This window comes from Corticium candelabrum, chromosome 1 (genome assembly GCF_963422355.1).
Source record: "Corticium candelabrum chromosome 1, ooCorCand1.1, whole genome shotgun sequence".
NCBI classification, from domain to species: Eukaryota; Metazoa; Porifera; class Homoscleromorpha; order Homosclerophorida; family Plakinidae; genus Corticium; species Corticium candelabrum.
The window spans coordinates 11638174-11655993 of NC_085085.1; the positions used below are offsets into that span (position 1 = coordinate 11638174).

Sequence of the window (17820 nt, forward strand, 5' to 3'; positions counted from 1 at the left end):
TATCACATGCGTCATACGTTTTGATGTGAAGCCACAGTGCTAGTGCAAGAACTAATTGCTCCCAGTGTTAATACACACAAAGTTGCTCTAGGAAGACAATGGTAGGTCTGTGTTACTTGTGCTCTTCTTGCCTAAACATCGCTTTTGGTTTTTTCTTTTGATGCCCAAACAGATGCGTATTACGATTCGTCGTCTTATTGCAGTTATCTGCATTTCTTTGTCCTTTTCTACGTGCGAGGTAAGAGTGGGTTATGTTGTACGTTACTTTAAGTTCCTTCATTTCTTTGTGTGCTTAGAGCCAGCCAACAGAACCAGGTAAGAAACTTTGAATCACATCGTTGGAAGTCAATAGAAGACAAGGGCAGACCCATAATTCATGTTCCAGGTGTTTGCTTTGATATCGCGAACTGTGACTATACGAAGGGCAATCCTGCCGCCGATTCTTTGATACTATATGCCGAGTGCTGTGATAAAGACAACGGGGAGTCGTTGGCACTGAGTGATGGTTCATGCGCGAACTGTGGAACAGAAACAGTTGCAACTACAGCTCCTGCGACAAATGATACCAATTATATCGAAGAGTGGACTCCTTGGCGTGACTGTTCTCAAGAATGTGGTCCTGGTACCAGAAGCAGACAGAAAATATGTGGTCCCCCAGGCGACCTTAAAGTTTGTGAAGTGCAAGATGAAGACTGCAATCTGGGAAGCTGTCCAGGTACAACTGTTTACAAAACATATGGACTTTAGCTAATTATTTAAACTGCTCACGTCTCCCGTGATTGGACCGTGCGTGCTTGCCTATTTAAAGTTAAGTTAGCAGGTCTTATATTCATTAATTAATGGCAAATGTGTACGTACAGTTGATGGAGAATGGGGAGAATGGCAGAGCTGGTCTGCGTGTTCTGACACGTGTAGACACTCAAGAGTAAGATCCTGTGACAATCCAATACCATCCAATGGAGGAAACGATTGTGTAGGCTTGGACAGTGAAACGGCTGCGTGCGAAAGAGACCCTCCTTGTCCAGGTAGTCTATTCCACTAGCAATCCGGCGTTTTTAGACATGCTGGTTTGTCTTTTTCCTTTGCCAGTTCACGGTGCATGGAGTGAATGGACCGAGCAGCCGTGCTCAAAATCATGCGGAGGTGGATTTCGCATTCTCACGCGGGAATGCGACAACCCAGCACCACAATACGGTGGCGATAACTGTTATGGAAACCCAAACAAATTCGAGCAATGCAACACAGAATGCTGTCCAAGTAATACAGCCGCGATAGTAAATGACGACAGTGAATAATATTCGTTTTGGTTTAGTACATGGCACATGGAGCGCATACACGAGTTGGGCACAGTGTGAAGTGACATGTGGAGGTGGCAGGCGAATTAGAAGAAGGAAGTGCGACAATCCTCCACCGTCGTGCAATGGGCGCAATTGCAGTGGGTTTGACATAGACACAGAAGACTGCTCTCCCAATGAATGCCCTGGTATGACATGCTTGACAGACGTACTCTTTGTTCAAGGGTTCTAACTGGTGAACACGTTTCTTGTTTAAAGTGGACGGGGGCTGGAGTACCTGGTCAGAAGGAGTCTGTACTAAACCTTGCGGTGGGGGTCATCAGCAAAAGTTCCGTAAATGTGATGACCCAGTGCCTAGGGGTACAGGTGAACCCTGTCCTGGACTTGAAGCGGCAATTGAAGCATGCAACGATCAACCGTGTCCTGGTATCTATGCTGCTCAAAGCCACAAGGCATATTAAAACTTAATATTTTTGTTGTAAATTGCCTAGTTGATGGAGAATGGAGCTTTTGGAGCTCATGGAGTACTACATGTCCTGCTTGTGGTAAAGGCTACTACAAAAATCGAACTAGATTGTGTGACGATCCTCCTCCCCAAAACGGTGGTCTCTTTTGCCCTGGACCAAAGTCAGAAGCGGCTCCGTGCTCAATTTCTAAATGCCCAGGTGAAACCATACATATCTCTTCTAATGTGTCAACCTGGACTGTAAGATCAATCATTATTTGTTTTGATAGTAAACGGCGAATGGAGCGCTTGGACTGCCTATACTGACTGTCCAAGATCTTGTGGTGGCTCTCGATACCAGCGAACCAGAAAATGTGATAATCCACCACCAAACTTTGATGGTCTCCCTTGTCCAGGAGATTACATTGAATCCACGCAGTGCAACACTCAGGAATGTCCAGGTGATTACAAAATAACGAGTACTATTTTAAATGTATTTCAATTGCGTTCATACTAACTCGATGTCCAGTGAATGGTGAATGGAGCTACTGGACGGAATGGAGTCACTGCTCTACAACGTGTGACAGAGGTGGAAGAAATCGCTCGCGTGTATGTAACGATCCTGCACCGAGGTACAACGGAACGGAGTGCCCAGGTCCAGCAACAGAATGGGCACCTTGCCCAGGTGACAGGAATTGCCCAGGTAAAACCTTCACAACATACATGCAGTGAGCACGACTGTAATATTGAGGAGTTGCGGTGTAGTGGACGGTGGATGGAGTCCGTGGTCAGTGTTTTCTCCTTGCACGGCGAGCTGCGAAGGTGGCACAAGGGAAAGTTTCCGTGAATGCAACAGTCCCCAACCTCGTTATGATGGTCTCTTCTGTGGTGGACACTCTCGAAGAACTTGCGAATGCAACAAACAACCATGTCCTGGTACATATATTCGTAACCTAAGTAATTTTTGGTAGAAAGGACAACGTGCATGTTTTCTTGTTGTCTATGTTTGTAAAGTCGACGGAGGATGGACTTGGTGGAGTATTTGGTCTCCCTGCTCATCAACATGCGAAGGAGGAAAGCAAAACAGAACCAGAGAATGCACCAATCCTCTGCCAAGACACGGAGGACTTTGCTGTCAAGGTGTGTAGAACACACACACACACACACATGCACGCACGAACTCACGCATGCACACCGCACACGCACGCACACACACACACACACACACACACACACACACACACACACACACACACTAACACGTCTCTTGCAATATCGGCAGTAACTTGGCGGTCTTTGTTGTTGTGGGTAATTCATATTTGTGACAGGTCCAGAAGTAGATGTCCAAACGTGTGCCCATGTCCAATGCCCAGGTTTGATTTTTGTTGAAAAATATAGTTTGGCTATTGGTACAAAGATTAGTAACTTTATGGTAGTTGACGGCAACTGGGGACAATGGAATACGTGGTCTGAGTGCAGCGAACCCTGTGAGACCGGCAGGCGTTTTCGAAATAGATTGTGCAACAATCCAGCACCTGATTTTGGAGGCAAACCATGTAATGATCCGTCCACTAGAATGGAAGAAGAGCTGTGTAACACACACAAGTGTCCAGGTACGTATACGAGTAGATGACATACACCATAGCTTTCAGAAAGTTGATGGTTGTGTGGAAATATGCAGTGAACGGAAACTGGGGTGCGTGGACAGAATATGAATTCTGCAGTAAAACTTGCGATACCGGATCACAAGGAAGAACTAGGGAGTGCAACAATCCAGCTCCAAAATATGACGGCGCAGACTGCAGTGGCAACGAAGCTGAATCAAGGCTCTGCAATAAATTCGAATGCCCGGGTATCTTCACGCTGTATACATTTGCTGTGTACTCGTTAGTGAGTGACCTTTGTGCATTGATTAGTGGATGGCTTTTACACTACGTGGACGTCATGGGCTCAATGCTCTAGAACTTGCGGAAGAGGTACTACTGAGCGAACACGACATTGCAATCCTCCGCTGCATGGAGGAACTCCTTGTCTGTCTTTTGGCCTTCCTCAAGAAACAAAAAGTTGCTGTAACCGTAAGCTTTGCAATTAAGCTATTGCTGCAAGAATTTCATTTGTCAACGACTCGACATTTCTATTTAGAGGCCTGCCAGGGTCCTACACCGTACACGGTCTACACGTTGATTTCATCTCAAGACGTAATTAGGCAAAGGTATACTACTTCGTGCGGGTTTCTCGGTTTCGGTCGATGTTCAAGAACTAGGTACGTCTAGTATACAATGACACGTGTAGAGTATTTGCCGTCATTGCTCAACTTATTCCTCAGGACTATTTACTCCCGAACCTATAGGAGTCAAGGATCAACTCTCTACAAGACCGCTGTCACAGAAGGCTGTTGAGTAGGAGGACCGCAGAGAATGAAGTCGAGACTGCTGACTTTAGGGCAGTGACTGTCACTGTGTGTCGTAAATGTGTGAATTTTCGGTGTTAGTTCTGTGACTGCATGTTATTAGTTTGTTGACACCATTCTAGCGGTAACTTTGTTCTGTAACTGCTATAATAAAGTTTGACAAACGAACTCGTCATTGCCACAAACTCGTCATTGCCACAAACACGTCATAAGTGCTGATAATTAATGAGGTGTTGATTAACGTGCGTTGGCGTTACTGCGTCATCGAGAGCATGTAGTCAGACAAGCCACACAAAGACCGTCATAATTGGCCGCACTTTGCAGCTCGACGCGACCATGACCAGAGAGCTAATTGTTCTTCTCCTTCAAATCTTAGCTTTCACTAAGGCTCAAGAAGAAACCGTCTGTAAGGATGGGGTACAGCAAGAGATAGAAGTACCGCCGACTCCTCCACCGTTTAATTGTGAAGACCTGGAATGGCCTGGAGACGACAAGACATTCCTTATAAGTAAGTCTTGCTGTTTTAAACCTTTCGAGTTCTGCAATGCGTGCAAAGTCGTGATGTTCGCTCACGTCGACATTGTCCTGTAGCTAAAGCTGATCCAGAAGAGGTGGAGTTCGTGTACAGAGAAAGATTCACCTTAACTTGCAAAGTTTGCACAAGACCTGGCTACAACGTGACTGTTACAGACTTGAAGTGGTCTAAACAAGAGGGAGAATTGTCACCAGAAGTCCGCGTTGGGGTTCTTGACCTTACTTCTCGGCCTGCAGAAACTAGTCTCATCTTTAGTATTCCGGATGAAGACGATGCCGGGGTATACAAGTGTACCCCTAGTGCTACTCTGACTTTAGAGTTGCCACCACTAGTAGTGCCGCCAGAGCCGGTGCCGGACGAGAATGGTCAGAATAATAACACTAATGGTGAAGTACCAGAAGTAGTACCCACTGTCAATGGCACCGAGCAAACTCCTACAACAGTGCCTCCTGTCCTTATTCCACAGTACGAAACGAAAGTATTGGAAACCGATAGCTACATTGCTTATAGCGTTGTAAAAGAAGGTATACAGACGACTATTCCAACAGTGTGTCTAAGCGTCGTCTTGTTTGTTAAATGATCTGTGTTTCTTGTATCGTAGCTGACGCTTGTGCAGGAGACGATCCTCGATTTTCTATTCCGCTAGGCAATGGCAACATGCTATGTTTCTCAGTAGACGGTAAAGGTGGCGATATCTTCAATCTCATATCAGACACGCATCTCTCCGTCAACGTTAAATACATCGATGGAACGGACGATTACTCTGTCTGGATGGGAGAATTGGCATTCGTACTCGACAACGGTTGTAAGGTACGAGTGAACGCGGATCCAGAGTCAGTGAGAGTTGATCATATGGCGGTGGATAAGAAATTCTACGATGAAGACGTACAAGTCGACGTCTACGCGGGAGATTACGTTGCAGTCAAGTTCAAGAAACTCCAGGTTGAGTTTCGTGCCGAGTTTATTGACGGACATTTGAGCTTCTACGTCGTCAACGACAAGGGATTTTCACCTCGCGTTCATGGCCTCATTGGACAATTTCTCAATTCTAAACACGAAATCGTTGAAGCTGAAGACGGTCACATCTTCGGTTTACTCAAACTTCAAGGTAGAACAAGAGCTCTACTACTGCAACAGAAGAGGTGGCCCTACATGCACGGGCACAAGGAGGCAACGTGCTGGGGTATCCAAGGAAAGAATCCCAAAGGAGCCATTGACTGGTCTCATTCCAGCTACAAGTTGATGTCTCTATGTCAAACAAAACGTCGTATTCTCACCCGTCCAGTGTTCAATGCGGTAGACAATACTTTGTAGATTGAGCAAACAGTTAGTCATTTGTTCGATCTTTCTGTGTATGTCGAATTTGTCATTTCTGTTGCTGTGTGCATTGATGTAGTTCAAAGTAGTGTGAATTGACCATTGGGCAATTCTCAATACACGAGAAGCAATACTGCAACCAATGTTTTCATGGCATCAACACTCATCCCCACAAACCGCAGCTGTGGCTAGAATTGACTCCAACGCTGCCCTTAGCTACTACTGCAGCTGAAACCGAGGAACACTCTTTCTCTTCTAGATGGAAAAGGATAGCTAGCTATGCTAGACCGCCTTAACGTTGCCTTCACACCCCAGCGTTAATTAACACAGTTCAGGCCTGCAATCATACGCATATCAATGCAGGTGTAACAAAGAGGAGCGTGTTGCGTGTTCACACCATGTACCCCAAACTCAGGCATGTTACCACTAATCCTGTGAACAAGTCAGTGGTTAATACAGACAGATGTGGGTGCACTAATTAATTGTACACATCTAGTTGCAATGTAACAGTGCGTTCACACCATGTACCTCACAGTAGGGCATCTTGCTACTAATTGTGTGTTGTCTGTGAACAACTCAAGCATACACAGAAGAAATGATGGTTTCCATGAAGCAACACTCACAAACATCTTCACCTCGGAGCTCTCAATCACCACCTACAAATGGGCGGGTACGCAAAATGATGTAAAGACAATGCTGCCACTGTGGGAAAGTAGTTGACAATAGAGGCAGGAGCAGTCAAGTTGATCCTACTATTCTAGAATAATTTTATCACAGATTTCGAACAAATTTCCAGAATTCATCTCCCTTTCATTGCTCTATGGAACGTATACTGTAGGTGTAGAGTGTTCCAAAGAATAGCTTATAATTAGATATGTGATCACGAGCTTCGGGTATCATAGAGTATATAGCAGAGCGTCTATAGTAATAAAGTGTCTTTCATTTGTTCTACAATCCCGCACCCGCCTCTCACTACATAGGCAGGGTACAAACGTAACGGTAATCCTATTCACTTCCGGTCTCAAAAGCATCATCCAGAACACTGTGGAAACGTAAGTTCTGAAGACTCATCTATAGAGAGGAAATCTTCTTTGAAGGCTCAGATGAAGACACCTGCTAATTGCTTTACGACTTTAGTGCACGTTTCCTCGTAGCAAGCTCTTTTCTTTGCGCCCTCCCCTCCACCTCACTTGCAAAAAGCAGTCTGGCACCAAGGCTAGTTTCCTCAGGAATGTAGTACTGAACGGTGGGGACTGATTTGATAAAGAGGCAGGATCTTGCATGTCAAACACAGCATGTACCCTCTTCTAGCGAATACAGCAGTCCTGTGCACTAACAAATTAAAACAGTTCAGACACCTCACGTGCTTCAATACGGTATCAATGTCATGCATCCTGTAAACGAAAAATTTTCCCAACGTGTCAGCATTGCCTGAACGGGCTCTAGCACTGTACATCATGGAAATGCAAACAGAGGCTGGCTGGTTCAGCCAAAGCAATTGACAGCATTGCCCACGAGTTATTATGCTGCGTGGCATTGTATGCTATTCATAGATGAATTGGATTCCCTGTGGAGAGTGCTAGCAGTCTTGTGAATACAATTGCACCATCATAGACTTAAAATTGCAGCGGATGCCTTGATATTGGATCGAGTTACAGTTATTTCTTTCTTTGACGCCAAGACAAAGTGGCATATGTTGGATATCATGTAACTTGCATTGCTCAGCAGAACAAGTGCTGTCAAAACTTAAGTCCATGAAGATCATACATTCTCGATGCAGTCACAACTGAAGACTGTCATGTTACGTCATTGAGTGTCCTTTCAAATCATAGCAAAAATTGCATGCAACGGAAACAATAATATTATCAATCAGTGTCCTCACAAGGCTTATTTTGAAAAGCAGGTGCCCTTCGTTCCAGTTTGAGTACCCGACACTACCGAATACGCTAAACAACTCTTCACAAGATGATTCACCTGACTATTATATACTCTCAGCTGTTCACTCACTGACAGCCCAAATCATACATACTTGCCACTACATCAAAGGCAAACACTACATCTCTACGCTGCAGCAACGACGCCTGAGTACACGTGGTTGTCTTAGTTGGGGTGTGAAGATTAAAATTTTTTGGGCGAGTACAATGTTGTCCACTTGCCATCAGTTTCGTTTCATTACCATATCTCAATATAGTTATTGACAAAATTAGGAAAAACTTAAAACATGCACTGACAACTGCCAGACAACTTTGGCATTGCCTGTTTAACCGTAATCTAGTTCATTGTTACCGATACTAATAAATCAACATCTATGCTCTTCAAAATGTGTTCCAAGACTGCAGACATAACCTATAGAAAGTAACGCACGTGATAGCACCTGTGAAGCTCCTTCCTCTAAACCACCATTGTGTTTATATCGACTGCAATACATTATTCAAAAAGAAAACTGACGCTTTGTGACATGGGGAAGCTGGGTTGTCTGCATTACCTCTGATATCCTTGTTAGAACTTCCCTAATAACCAGACAATGTTTCAACTCAGGTAAAGTAATTACAGACAGTGTCAAAAGTAGTCAAAGTTTCTATTATCAGAACAACTCAGGACAGTATATGGACCAAGTGATAAATTTGATTAGCTAAAGATAATATCAGTTAACAATTTTGACACTAAAACAAATCATTTTGAGCCAATATATATTATAAATAACTATTTTTCTTTGAAATTAACTGCAAACCCATAAAAATCCTGCATACGCTCGTACATATCAATTACAGTAGTGCAAGTATGAAGTTACTATGAACAATAACATCATACATGCTTGTCTTGTACATAGCCTTGCCATAATAAATGGTTCTACCTTTCCCAAATTCAAAACAATAGTGTTCCAGGGTCGGTGGAGCAGGCTGGGCCAGGTGGGCCATGGCCTACCCAACTTTTGAAAATGAGACTTCCACCAACTGGCTTTTGGTGAGAACTTCCGGGAATATTGGTTCAAATGGTTAAATAAATTAGCAATTTTGTACTTTCACTGTGAGTGGGGCTTGGTCACGCAAGACCTGGCCCACCCAACATCTGGAGAGCACCGCTGGCCCTGTTTTCTTGCTTGTACTATATAAACTGCTTCGCTTTAAGGAGAAGTCCAACAAAAAATGAACTTAACTTGTATGAGTAGTTCTTATCAAGACAAGTCGATCAGTATAAGTTACTCCGTTATCTACGTTTTTGTATACGAGAATGAGCGATGTTACTGAGATGTGCAAAGCCCACGCGCCTGCTCCACTCCTGGTCTATTAAGCTCCGCCCACTGGAAACAAATCAATGAGTTTATGGATGACTGCTACCACGACTTTACAAGAGAACAAATAGTCCTCTACTGCCCACATTACGATTCAGTTCTGTCATCATATGTGCAAGGAAGAGAGCAAACAAATTCACAACCCTGTTGGACATGTTTTTTACACAAAAGCTCAGATTTTTTCACATTCACATACAACATCAGCTGTTATTCCTTCATGTAGTAGTCTGACTAAGTTAATGAACTTGAATGGACAACCCATTTCTCCAAGACTTTCCATACAGCCTCACGATTTCTGAGTCAAAAGCTTACTTAATTAAGTCAACTAAAACAATATACAACTTTCGTTTTCTTTGCAATTTTCTATCAGTTGGCTGAGAGAAACATGATGCCAATAGTCCTTCTTCCCCTGCAAAATCCACATTAAGACTCTTGAAGTCTGTCTTCTGTAATTCATTCGGTTAGTCTATTAAAAAAATTCTTGGTATCACTTTTCCAGCAATTACATAATAATGACATTCCTCTTTAATTTCTACATTCTGCTTTGTCACCTCTTCCTTAGAAAAAGGCATTACATCCATATCTTGACACAGAGGTTGTTGTGGTAGAGCATGTAGCGCTGCAGCTGTAACTGACGTGTTTGCATTGATTAAGTAAAGACTCAAACTGACGTTTGCAATGAGCAAGAATTTCCACCTTGCTAGATATCAACTAACCACAGCATAGAGCAAGTTTGATAAATGTTTTCAATTCATTGTGGACGTATTTGTCATTGTTGTCTGCAATCCCCGGATACTGGGTTAAGGCCTGCTAATCGCACGATGTAGGTCAATTAGGCTGGTGTCCCAATCTGTTCTGTGTCCATCTTGTAATGAACAGGAAACAAAAGCGTTCAAACAACACTCACTGGTGAAGCACGGCAAACGTCATCAAAGTTTGCTCTACATTGCAGCTGTGATGGTTGCTGTTTCATTACTGTAAACCGTGTCGGTCATGTATAAAACCAAAAACAGAAAAGGCATGGTCAGTCCCTCAACTAACAAATGTCAGTACTGCCACCCAACATTCCACCAACAAGGACTCCACAACCACCAGCGCTTCTGCCGTCAGAGAGCCTCCACTCCTCCAACATAAGTTATGGTGACCTTGGCCTACAGCGTCTCTTGTTGGAATGAACGCAGCAAAAGTGTGTGTGTGTGTGTGTGGGTGTGTGTGTGTGTGTGTGTGTGTGTGTGTGTGTGTGTGTGCATGCGTGTGTGTGTGTGTGTGTGTGTGTGTGTGTGTGTGTGTGTGTGTGTGTGTGTGTGTGTGTGTGTGTGTGTGTGTGTGTGTGTTGAAAGCTGAGTTATTCACATGGGATGTGCATGACAAAAAAAGAAGAGCCTCAGAGATAACAGAAACAACAGTGAGAACAACAACTTGTAAAAACTGTGAGTCTTCTGCACTGTACCCACTCTCGCTGCTCATTTCAGGCAGTTAACAAGGCAGGTTTGATTAGTCGCCATCATTGTCATTCTACCACCTCAAACATTCCATGTCAATTTTGCCATCAGACTTTCAAACAAGGTCTTTTAATCATCAGCATTTTTGTTGAGACAGACCTTGAGCAGTGTAGACTTGATGTTTTGGCCTGCATCAACCTGTATCCTCATGGCAATCATGGAGCACAAGCAGCAAATGGAGGGATGGTGTGGTGTGGGGTGTGTGTGTGTGTGTGTGTGTGTGTGTGTGTGTGTGTGTGTGTGTGTGTGTGTGTGTATGTGTGTGTGTGTAGGCCCGGGTCCAGAAATTTTTGAGACGGGGTTAACGTGGTAGCAGTTATTTATAGCATTACTAATTTTTCTCTTTTCTAATGAAATTATTGAACAACACCTAATTGAAAAGGGGGGTTGCAACCCCCTGAAACCCCATCTGGATCCGGGCCTGTGCGTGAGTGTGTGTGTGTGTGTGTGTGTGTGTGTGTGTGTGTGTGTGTGTGTGTGTGTGTGTGTGTGTGCAGGCCCGGATCCAGGAATTTTTGAAAAAGGGGGTTCACCTGGTAGCAGTTATTTATAGAGTTACTAATTTTCTCTTTTCTAATGAAATTATTAAACCACGCCTATTGAAAAAGAGGGGGTTGCAACCCCCTGAACACCCATCTGGATTCGAGCCTGGTGTGTGTTGTGTGTGTGTGTGTGTGTGTGTGTGTGTGTGTGGTGTGTGTGTGTGTGTGTGTGTGTGTGTGTGTGTGTGTGTGTGTGTGTGTGTGTGTGTGTGTGTGTGTGTGTGTGTGTGTGTGTGTGTGTGTGTGTGTGTGTGTGTGTGTGTGTGTGTGTGTGTGTGTGTGTGTGTGTGTGTGTGTGTGTGTGTGTGTGTGACAGCTGGATCAAATGATACCATCAAAATTGCCTGCTTCTACGTAATAAAGTTCTAACTAAAGATCATACACTGTACGTGTACTAGCTATGTTCTACGAGCTCTAAATGCTGCAAGTTGTAATTACTGACCTGAAATCACTGCGCGGTCACAACTCCTGCAGTAGCTATAGGTAGCGAATCCACATTGACCTGGTCGTACAGATCAAAACTGCCGATTAATTAAACATCAGAAACAAAACTAAGATCCTCAGCAACCTGGTGCATATCGTTCTGCTTGTTGACTGTACGTCGACCGTGCGCATGTGATGACAGAAGACTTTCCGTATGTCTACAGGGTTTGTTAGTCACAAAAAATGACTGAGGAGACCAAAACTATAGCCAAGGGGCACTTTGAGGTCACAACTGTTGATATCATGTGAAAGACCATCCGCAGTTGCTTTGGCAATTGCTGTGACTCTCTGCTTGTTAGACAACTTGTCGTATATACGGGTCAGTAAAAAATATATACGGGCCACTCTACAACATGCAAGTGTACCGGCCACTACAGTCTATCGGGGTTTTTTTTGTGGAAGGAACATTACAACACAAAAACTGTATTAGACTAGACCTGCTTGATACGAGTTGTAGCCTTCAGAAAGTTGCAATTCACAACTTTGCTATTTTTGTAGGTCTAGTCTCGATCGAAGAACTTGCCTAGGCAGCAAACATCTGATCCGTGTCCTGGTGCGTATTGGTAATTTTTTAATTTTATGTAAAGAGCAAAAACAATATATGTTGTGTTGTATAGATTGTGAAGTCGACGGAGGATGGACGAAGGACTTTGCTGTCAAGGTTTGTAGACAGGACACCGACACATGTACATGCGCTAACACAACGCACACACGTGCGCGCGTTCACAAGGCCAAAGGCGGCGGAGCCAGTACGGCATTAAGGCGAACGCCGTACCACTTTTTGCATCAGATCACATGATGCAAATGGTGTTGGGCCAACCGTTTGTTTCCGCTGCACCACTTTCTGGGGTGCTCCGCCGCCCTTGCAAGCTATATTCAAGCTAGATTCAAGCTATTCATGCTACTCCTATCCCAGAAGACGATGATGATGGTTCTTTTCTGAGCTTAGCTAGAGAGACTCGGAAAGAAACTGTCTGTGCATGTTTTATGATACTAAGGTGGGTAAAGCTTTGCACCCGCCCAGACCCACCCTCTCGACATGTTCTTCCTAATCCAGTGGCAAGGTGAGGTCCAAGACCCCTGGGGAAGGTTTTGTTGCAGTGAATGGCCATGCAGACCTGGCTTAGTGCCAGAATGCACCAGCAAATCACGCTTCATATCACATGTTTGCTACTGTACTACATGGTTGTTGACCCTGTGATGGGTTCGTCTGTCCCTTTGACAGGTCTTGTCTTTAATCCTGCTGGGTGTCTAGTCACAGTCCTCACCAGGCAAGCTTATTGGAGGAGCCAAATTAGTTGCCGACTACCTGACCATGAGGCAAGTTGTACTGGGACAGGGGGTACCAATAGCACTCGGTACATGGAGTGCCCTATCACGCAAGCACCCAAGCATAGCCTCGCCGTGAAAGTGTTATACGAGAACTGGACACTGCCAGGCTCATGTGAGTCTGGAGACGAGACTACCCAAGCAAAGACAAACGAGAGTGGTTATACATACTGTGCATGTAGGATTAACCATAGGCGTCATGTAATACATACATAATCCTTTGTACTAAATTTCTTGCAGTATTTACAGCCATGTGACAGTCGCTGTTGTGTGTCATCCTGTTTTGTACACGTCCAGACGTGCAAATGTGTAATGTCCAAGTTTGATTTTTAAAAAATGTAGGTTGTCTAAAATTACAAATACTAGTACCTTATGTTAGCTGTTGGCAACTGGGGAAATGGACTGTGTGGTCTGAGTGCAGTGAAATTTGTGAGACCGGAAGACGTTTTAGAACTCGATTATGCAACAATCCCCAACCTGACGTTGATGGGGAACCGTGTAATGATTCGTCTACTCAAACAGAAAAGGAGCAGTGTAATACACACATGCATGTGTCCTGGTCTGTACTTAGAGTTGACTGCATGCAATTTAATTCCAAATCGTTGACCATGAACGGAGTAGTTTAGTGAAGTGAATGGAGGATGGGGTGCGTGAACAGAATATTCATTCTGTAGTAAAACCTCGGATACGGGATCACAAAAAAAGAACTAGAGAGTGCAACAATCCCACTCCCAAATATGAGGGTATCGACTGTAGTGGCAACAATTCTAAATCAAGGCTCTGTAATTAATTGAGATGCTTGGGTATTTCCACGTTATAATTCGCTGGGAATTGTATGTAGCATGTGACAACTATTTGTTTATTGTTCAGTGGATGGCAGTTATACGCTGTGGACGTCTTGGGCTAAATGCTGTAACTAGAAATTGTGGAAGAGGTACTGTACATGTACTACTGAGAGAACACGACACTACAGTCCTCCTCTGGATGGAGATGTCCTTGTCTGTCTATCGGTCTTCCACAAGAGTCAAATTTGCTGTAAAAGTAAACTTTGCACACTATATGCTCAGCTGTGGATGCAATTTGTTACAGACCATTTTTCTATTTAGAATCTTGTCGTGGTGCAGTACAGTACACAGCGTACTCGTTGTTTTCGTCTCAAAATGAATTGTGCAAAGATGTATATTTTTTATGCGGTTTTGACGGTTTCGGTCACTGTGGGGATCCAGGTAGTTAATTATATAGACAATGAAGGATCTAAAATATTTGCACTCATGGCTCAACGTATTTAATTTTTTAGGTCAGTTTCAGATGATCGTATGCTAGAGGAGGAAGAATTCTGTACAGGACTACCGTCACAGTTGCCTGTTGAGTACGAGAAACCACTGATAATACAGCACAAAGTGTTGTACCGCATAGTCGTGGGTAGTGAGTGTTACAGTGTCTTGCAAGTGTTAATTAATTGTTGGTGTTTGTAATTACACGTACGGCCTGCATGTATAGACCTCAAGTGCAGACGTTAGTCAATAGTGTGTAGCGTGTACACGAACAGACATGTGCAACAACAATACTTGTTCTACTCGCGACCACACGACAACACAACTGCAAGCCAAAACTAATTACACGAAAGCTACGCCCACTGATACTAACGCTACGCCCACTGATACGCCTACTAACGCTACGCCCACTAACGCTACACCCACTAACGCACGCCCGCTAACGCTACGCCCGCTACCGCTACCACTAACGCTACGCCCACTAACGCTACGCCTACTAACGGTACGCCCACTAATCGCTAATTACCATACACCACAGCATGCACGTCTGATGACGATACCTGTCCGGAATAGAGCGTGCTAACGAACTCGTCTTTGCCACCAAGGTTGTAATTGAAACGTGTTAGTACTACTGCGTCAACGAGGGCTGGCAGGGTAGCTAGCAAACCAGACAAAGACGGTCATAATTGACCGCACCTTCTATCTCAGTGCCACGATGAACGCAAGGCTGATTGTTCTTCTTCAGTTCTTGGCTATCGGTAGTAAGGTTGCACAAGAAACAGTTTGTAAGGATGGCGTACAAGTTGTAGACGAACCGACGACTCCTCCACCGTTTAGTTGTGAAGATCTCGAATGGACCGACGAGCAAACCTTGATTATAAGTAAGGTCCTGCTTTTATGTGGTATATAAACATCTTTAGAATTCATGCATGCATGTCGTGTAGCTGCAATTGACCCGCAAACGGTGGAGTTCGTGTACAGAGAAAGATTCACCATAACTTGCAAAGTTTGCACGAGACCTGACTACAACTTGACGGTAACGGGCTTGCAGTGGTCTAGACAAGAAGGAAATCTTCCAGAAGATGTGCGGGTCGGAGTTCTTGACCTTGATTCTTGGCCTGCGCAAACTAGTCTCGTGTTTAGTATTCCAACCGCTGAAGATGCAGGAGTATACAAATGCACTCCTACTGTTCTCCAAATTCCATCATCTGAAATCGACAAATACATTGGTTATACTGTTGTAAAAGAAGGTATACAGACGACTATTCTAGCAGCGTTATCACTTTGCATAAATTGTACCTTGTTTCGTAGCTGATGCTTGCGCAGGAGACGATCCTCGATTTTCTATCCCGCTAGGCAATGGCAACATGCTATGTTTCTCAGTAGACGGCAAAGGTGGCGATATCTTCAATCTCATATCAGATACGCATCTCTCCGTCAACGTTAAATACATCGATGGAACGGACGGTTACTCTGTCTGGATGGGAGAATTGGCATTCGTACTCGACAACGGTTGTAAGGTACGCGTGAACGCGGATCCAGAGTCAGTGCAAGTTGACAATACGGTGGTGGATAAGAAATTTTATGATGAAGACGTACAAGTCGACGTCTACGCGGGAGATTACGTTGCAGTTAAGTTTAGGAAACTCCAGGTTGAGTTTCGTGCCGAGTTTATTGACCGACATTTGAGTTTCTACGTCGTCAACGACAAGGGATTGTCACCTCGCGTTCATGGCCTCATTGGACAATTTCTCAATTCTAAACACGAAATCGTTGAATCTGAAGACGGTCACATCTTCGGTTTACTCAAACGTCAAGGTAGAACAAGAGCTCTAGTCTTGAAGCAGAAGAGATGGCCGTACTTGCGCGGACACAAGGAGGCATCCTGCTGGGGTATCCAAGGAAAGAATCCCAAAGGAGCTATTGACTGGTCTCATTCCAGCTACAAGATGATGTCTCTTTGTCAAACGAAACGTCGCATTCTCACTCGTCCACTTTTCGGGGCAGTAGACAAGACGTTTTAAACATTTGGAGTCTTGTTCAAACGATTTGTATGTCCAGGTCGCGTATTTTCAATTCCGCTGTATACGCATAGACTTAGTACAGACTCATCTAGATGACCCAATACGTTTTGCAGTTCACAGCTATAGCACTTATGCTGCTTTACAACTGCATTTACGTGGAACAGAGGAACGCTCTTTCCTTCATGAATGGCAGGTGGCTAGGTAGCGAGACTACGCCGCCGTACCGTTTTTTCACACCCTTACGTTAACACTAATTGATGGCGTAGCCACGCCCAAAACTTAATTGACAGCATACGAATTTTCCATGAAGTGCTCGTATGAGCTAGTCTAGTTGCAATATTGACATATTATGTTAGAAGTACGGAACAACTTGTGAGTGTTATTTCCATTCAGGAACTATCTCTGTCTTATCTAATATGTATAACTGCGTTACAATTAACGGTACCAGTGAGTTCTCTCTCCATTGACGAAACGGATAGATTGGTCATGCAGTACGCGTCTTCTCATATTGTACCTATAGACTGCAATATTGTCATAATCCTTAATTGTCAGAGATAAAGCAGCTTTCACAGCCAACGCTGCCAACACCAATGGTTAGCCGAATATTCAAAAGCACAAAGAACGCAGAAGTAGCCTAGCTCGTAACAAGTCTCGCTGTGCTTCGACTTGCCCGCTTAATACTTCATTTAATTAAGATTGATTATCCGGGGGAGCCGAAAGCGAAGCGATACTGCATGGTCACAAAGCTACCGCATGCAGAATAATGTCATGCAAAACGACATCACCAATATACTAGTAGAGAACGAACAGAATCATCAGGATTAGTTTATTTTTGAACACGAGTTGCAGCAAAAGTACAGATCTTTGTAGCTTCTAACTAGTAGTTTTGCAGAGAGGTCTTGTAATGATGTCTGCCGGGCCTTTCAGCTACTGCTGGCAATAAACTCACATGTGATGATCACAACGGTTATTCAGTGCTAGAAGCAGAACATTGAAGTACAATTACACAGGCTCGCCTGAAATACCGCACGATACTGTATTTCTGACAGACACCGTCTAGGCACAAAAATGCAACAAACAGTTTTATATCTATCAATAAAACACAAAACCAGCGTTTGCTTTTAATTAACTAGACATTTTGTTATCTAGCCGAGGAGTAAGGTTTTTCTGTTGTAAAACTTGTCTATTAGCTTGATTAATCTATTTTAAAATGACGTCTACCTAACTAACTCACCACTAAATTGGTGACTATTGTATGGCCCTTTAAAACTGTCACAACTTACTTGGCAAATATAGCCTGATTACCAGGTAGAAAGCAACTGCAAACGGTAATCCAAGCGCAGCTCCTGTTTTTGCGTGCAGGCGACAAATA

General features: G+C 43.9%; 3 protein-coding genes and 1 long non-coding RNA gene across 6 annotated transcripts; 3 read left to right on the plus strand and 1 right to left on the minus strand.

The window, feature by feature from the left end:
• The first annotated feature begins 25 nt into the window (after positions 1-25).
• Positions 26-4318, plus strand: LOC134182039 (SCO-spondin-like). Of its 2 annotated transcripts, XM_062649370.1 has the most exons (19): positions 26-101; positions 173-238; positions 297-315; positions 386-715; positions 861-1025; positions 1090-1257; positions 1313-1483; positions 1554-1721; positions 1787-1960; positions 2031-2201; positions 2270-2443; positions 2506-2676; positions 2755-2880; positions 3069-3113; positions 3177-3353; positions 3422-3592; positions 3657-3815; positions 3883-4003; positions 4067-4318. In XM_062649370.1, exons 1-19 carry the CDS (start codon positions 99-101, stop codon positions 4137-4139), a joined length of 2652 nt encoding a protein of 883 aa, XP_062505354.1. In that variant the 5' UTR covers positions 26-98; the 3' UTR covers positions 4140-4318. The 2 variants fall into 2 exon arrangements, with proteins under 2 accessions (XP_062505354.1, XP_062505348.1); XM_062649364.1 differs by lacking the exon at positions 26-101 and having other exon boundaries at positions 108-238.
• Positions 4319-4445: 127 nt separating this feature from the next.
• On the plus strand, positions 4446-6141 carry LOC134182055 (inter-alpha-trypsin inhibitor heavy chain H5-like). Its single transcript, XM_062649382.1, has 3 exons — positions 4446-4658; positions 4742-5209; positions 5287-6141. Exons 1-3 carry the CDS (start codon positions 4487-4489, stop codon positions 5997-5999), a joined length of 1353 nt encoding a protein of 450 aa, XP_062505366.1. The 5' UTR covers positions 4446-4486; the 3' UTR covers positions 6000-6141.
• Positions 6142-8176: 2035 nt separating this feature from the next.
• LOC134196164 (uncharacterized) lies at positions 8177-12126 on the minus strand. Its single transcript, XR_009972495.1, has 3 exons — positions 11907-12126; positions 11781-11840; positions 8177-8512 (listed from the first exon to the last, which is right to left on the minus strand). It is a non-coding gene; the product is annotated as an uncharacterized LOC134196164 (long non-coding RNA).
• A 2946-nt stretch (positions 12127-15072) lies between these two features.
• On the plus strand, positions 15073-16631 carry LOC134192213 (inter-alpha-trypsin inhibitor heavy chain H5-like). Of its 2 annotated transcripts, none has more exons than XM_062660921.1 (3): positions 15073-15305; positions 15369-15674; positions 15736-16631. In XM_062660921.1, exons 1-3 carry the CDS (start codon positions 15140-15142, stop codon positions 16446-16448), a joined length of 1185 nt encoding a protein of 394 aa, XP_062516905.1. In that variant the 5' UTR covers positions 15073-15139; the 3' UTR covers positions 16449-16631. The 2 variants fall into 2 exon arrangements, with proteins under 2 accessions (XP_062516905.1, XP_062516915.1); XM_062660931.1 differs by lacking the exon at positions 15073-15305 and having other exon boundaries at positions 15375-15514; positions 15568-15674.
• The last annotated feature ends 1189 nt before the right edge of the window (positions 16632-17820 follow it).

Excerpts from the sequence above, each read along its gene's own strand:
- LOC134182055 (XM_062649382.1), top strand. The coding sequence starts at position 4,487 with ATGACCAGAGAGCTAATTGTTCTTCTCCTTCAAATCTTAGCTTTCACT. Across the intron at positions 4,659-4,741 it reads CGACAAGACATTCCTTATAA|CTAAAGCTGATCCAGAAGAG; the intron begins GTAAGTCTTGCT and ends ATTGTCCTGTAG. Across the intron at positions 5,210-5,286 it reads TTATAGCGTTGTAAAAGAAG|CTGACGCTTGTGCAGGAGAC; the intron begins GTATACAGACGA and ends CTTGTATCGTAG.
- LOC134182039 (XM_062649364.1), top strand. The coding sequence starts at position 161 with ATGCCCAAACAGATGCGTATTACGATTCGTCGTCTTATTGCAGTTATC. Across the intron at positions 1,722-1,786 it reads CAACGATCAACCGTGTCCTG|TTGATGGAGAATGGAGCTTT; the intron begins GTATCTATGCTG and ends TAAATTGCCTAG. Across the intron at positions 2,444-2,505 it reads AGGTGACAGGAATTGCCCAG|TGGACGGTGGATGGAGTCCG; the intron begins GTAAAACCTTCA and ends GTTGCGGTGTAG.
- LOC134192213 (XM_062660921.1), top strand. The coding sequence starts at position 15,140 with ATGAACGCAAGGCTGATTGTTCTTCTTCAGTTCTTGGCTATCGGTAGT. Across the intron at positions 15,306-15,368 it reads CGAGCAAACCTTGATTATAA|CTGCAATTGACCCGCAAACG; the intron begins GTAAGGTCCTGC and ends CATGTCGTGTAG. Across the intron at positions 15,675-15,735 it reads TTATACTGTTGTAAAAGAAG|CTGATGCTTGCGCAGGAGAC; the intron begins GTATACAGACGA and ends CTTGTTTCGTAG.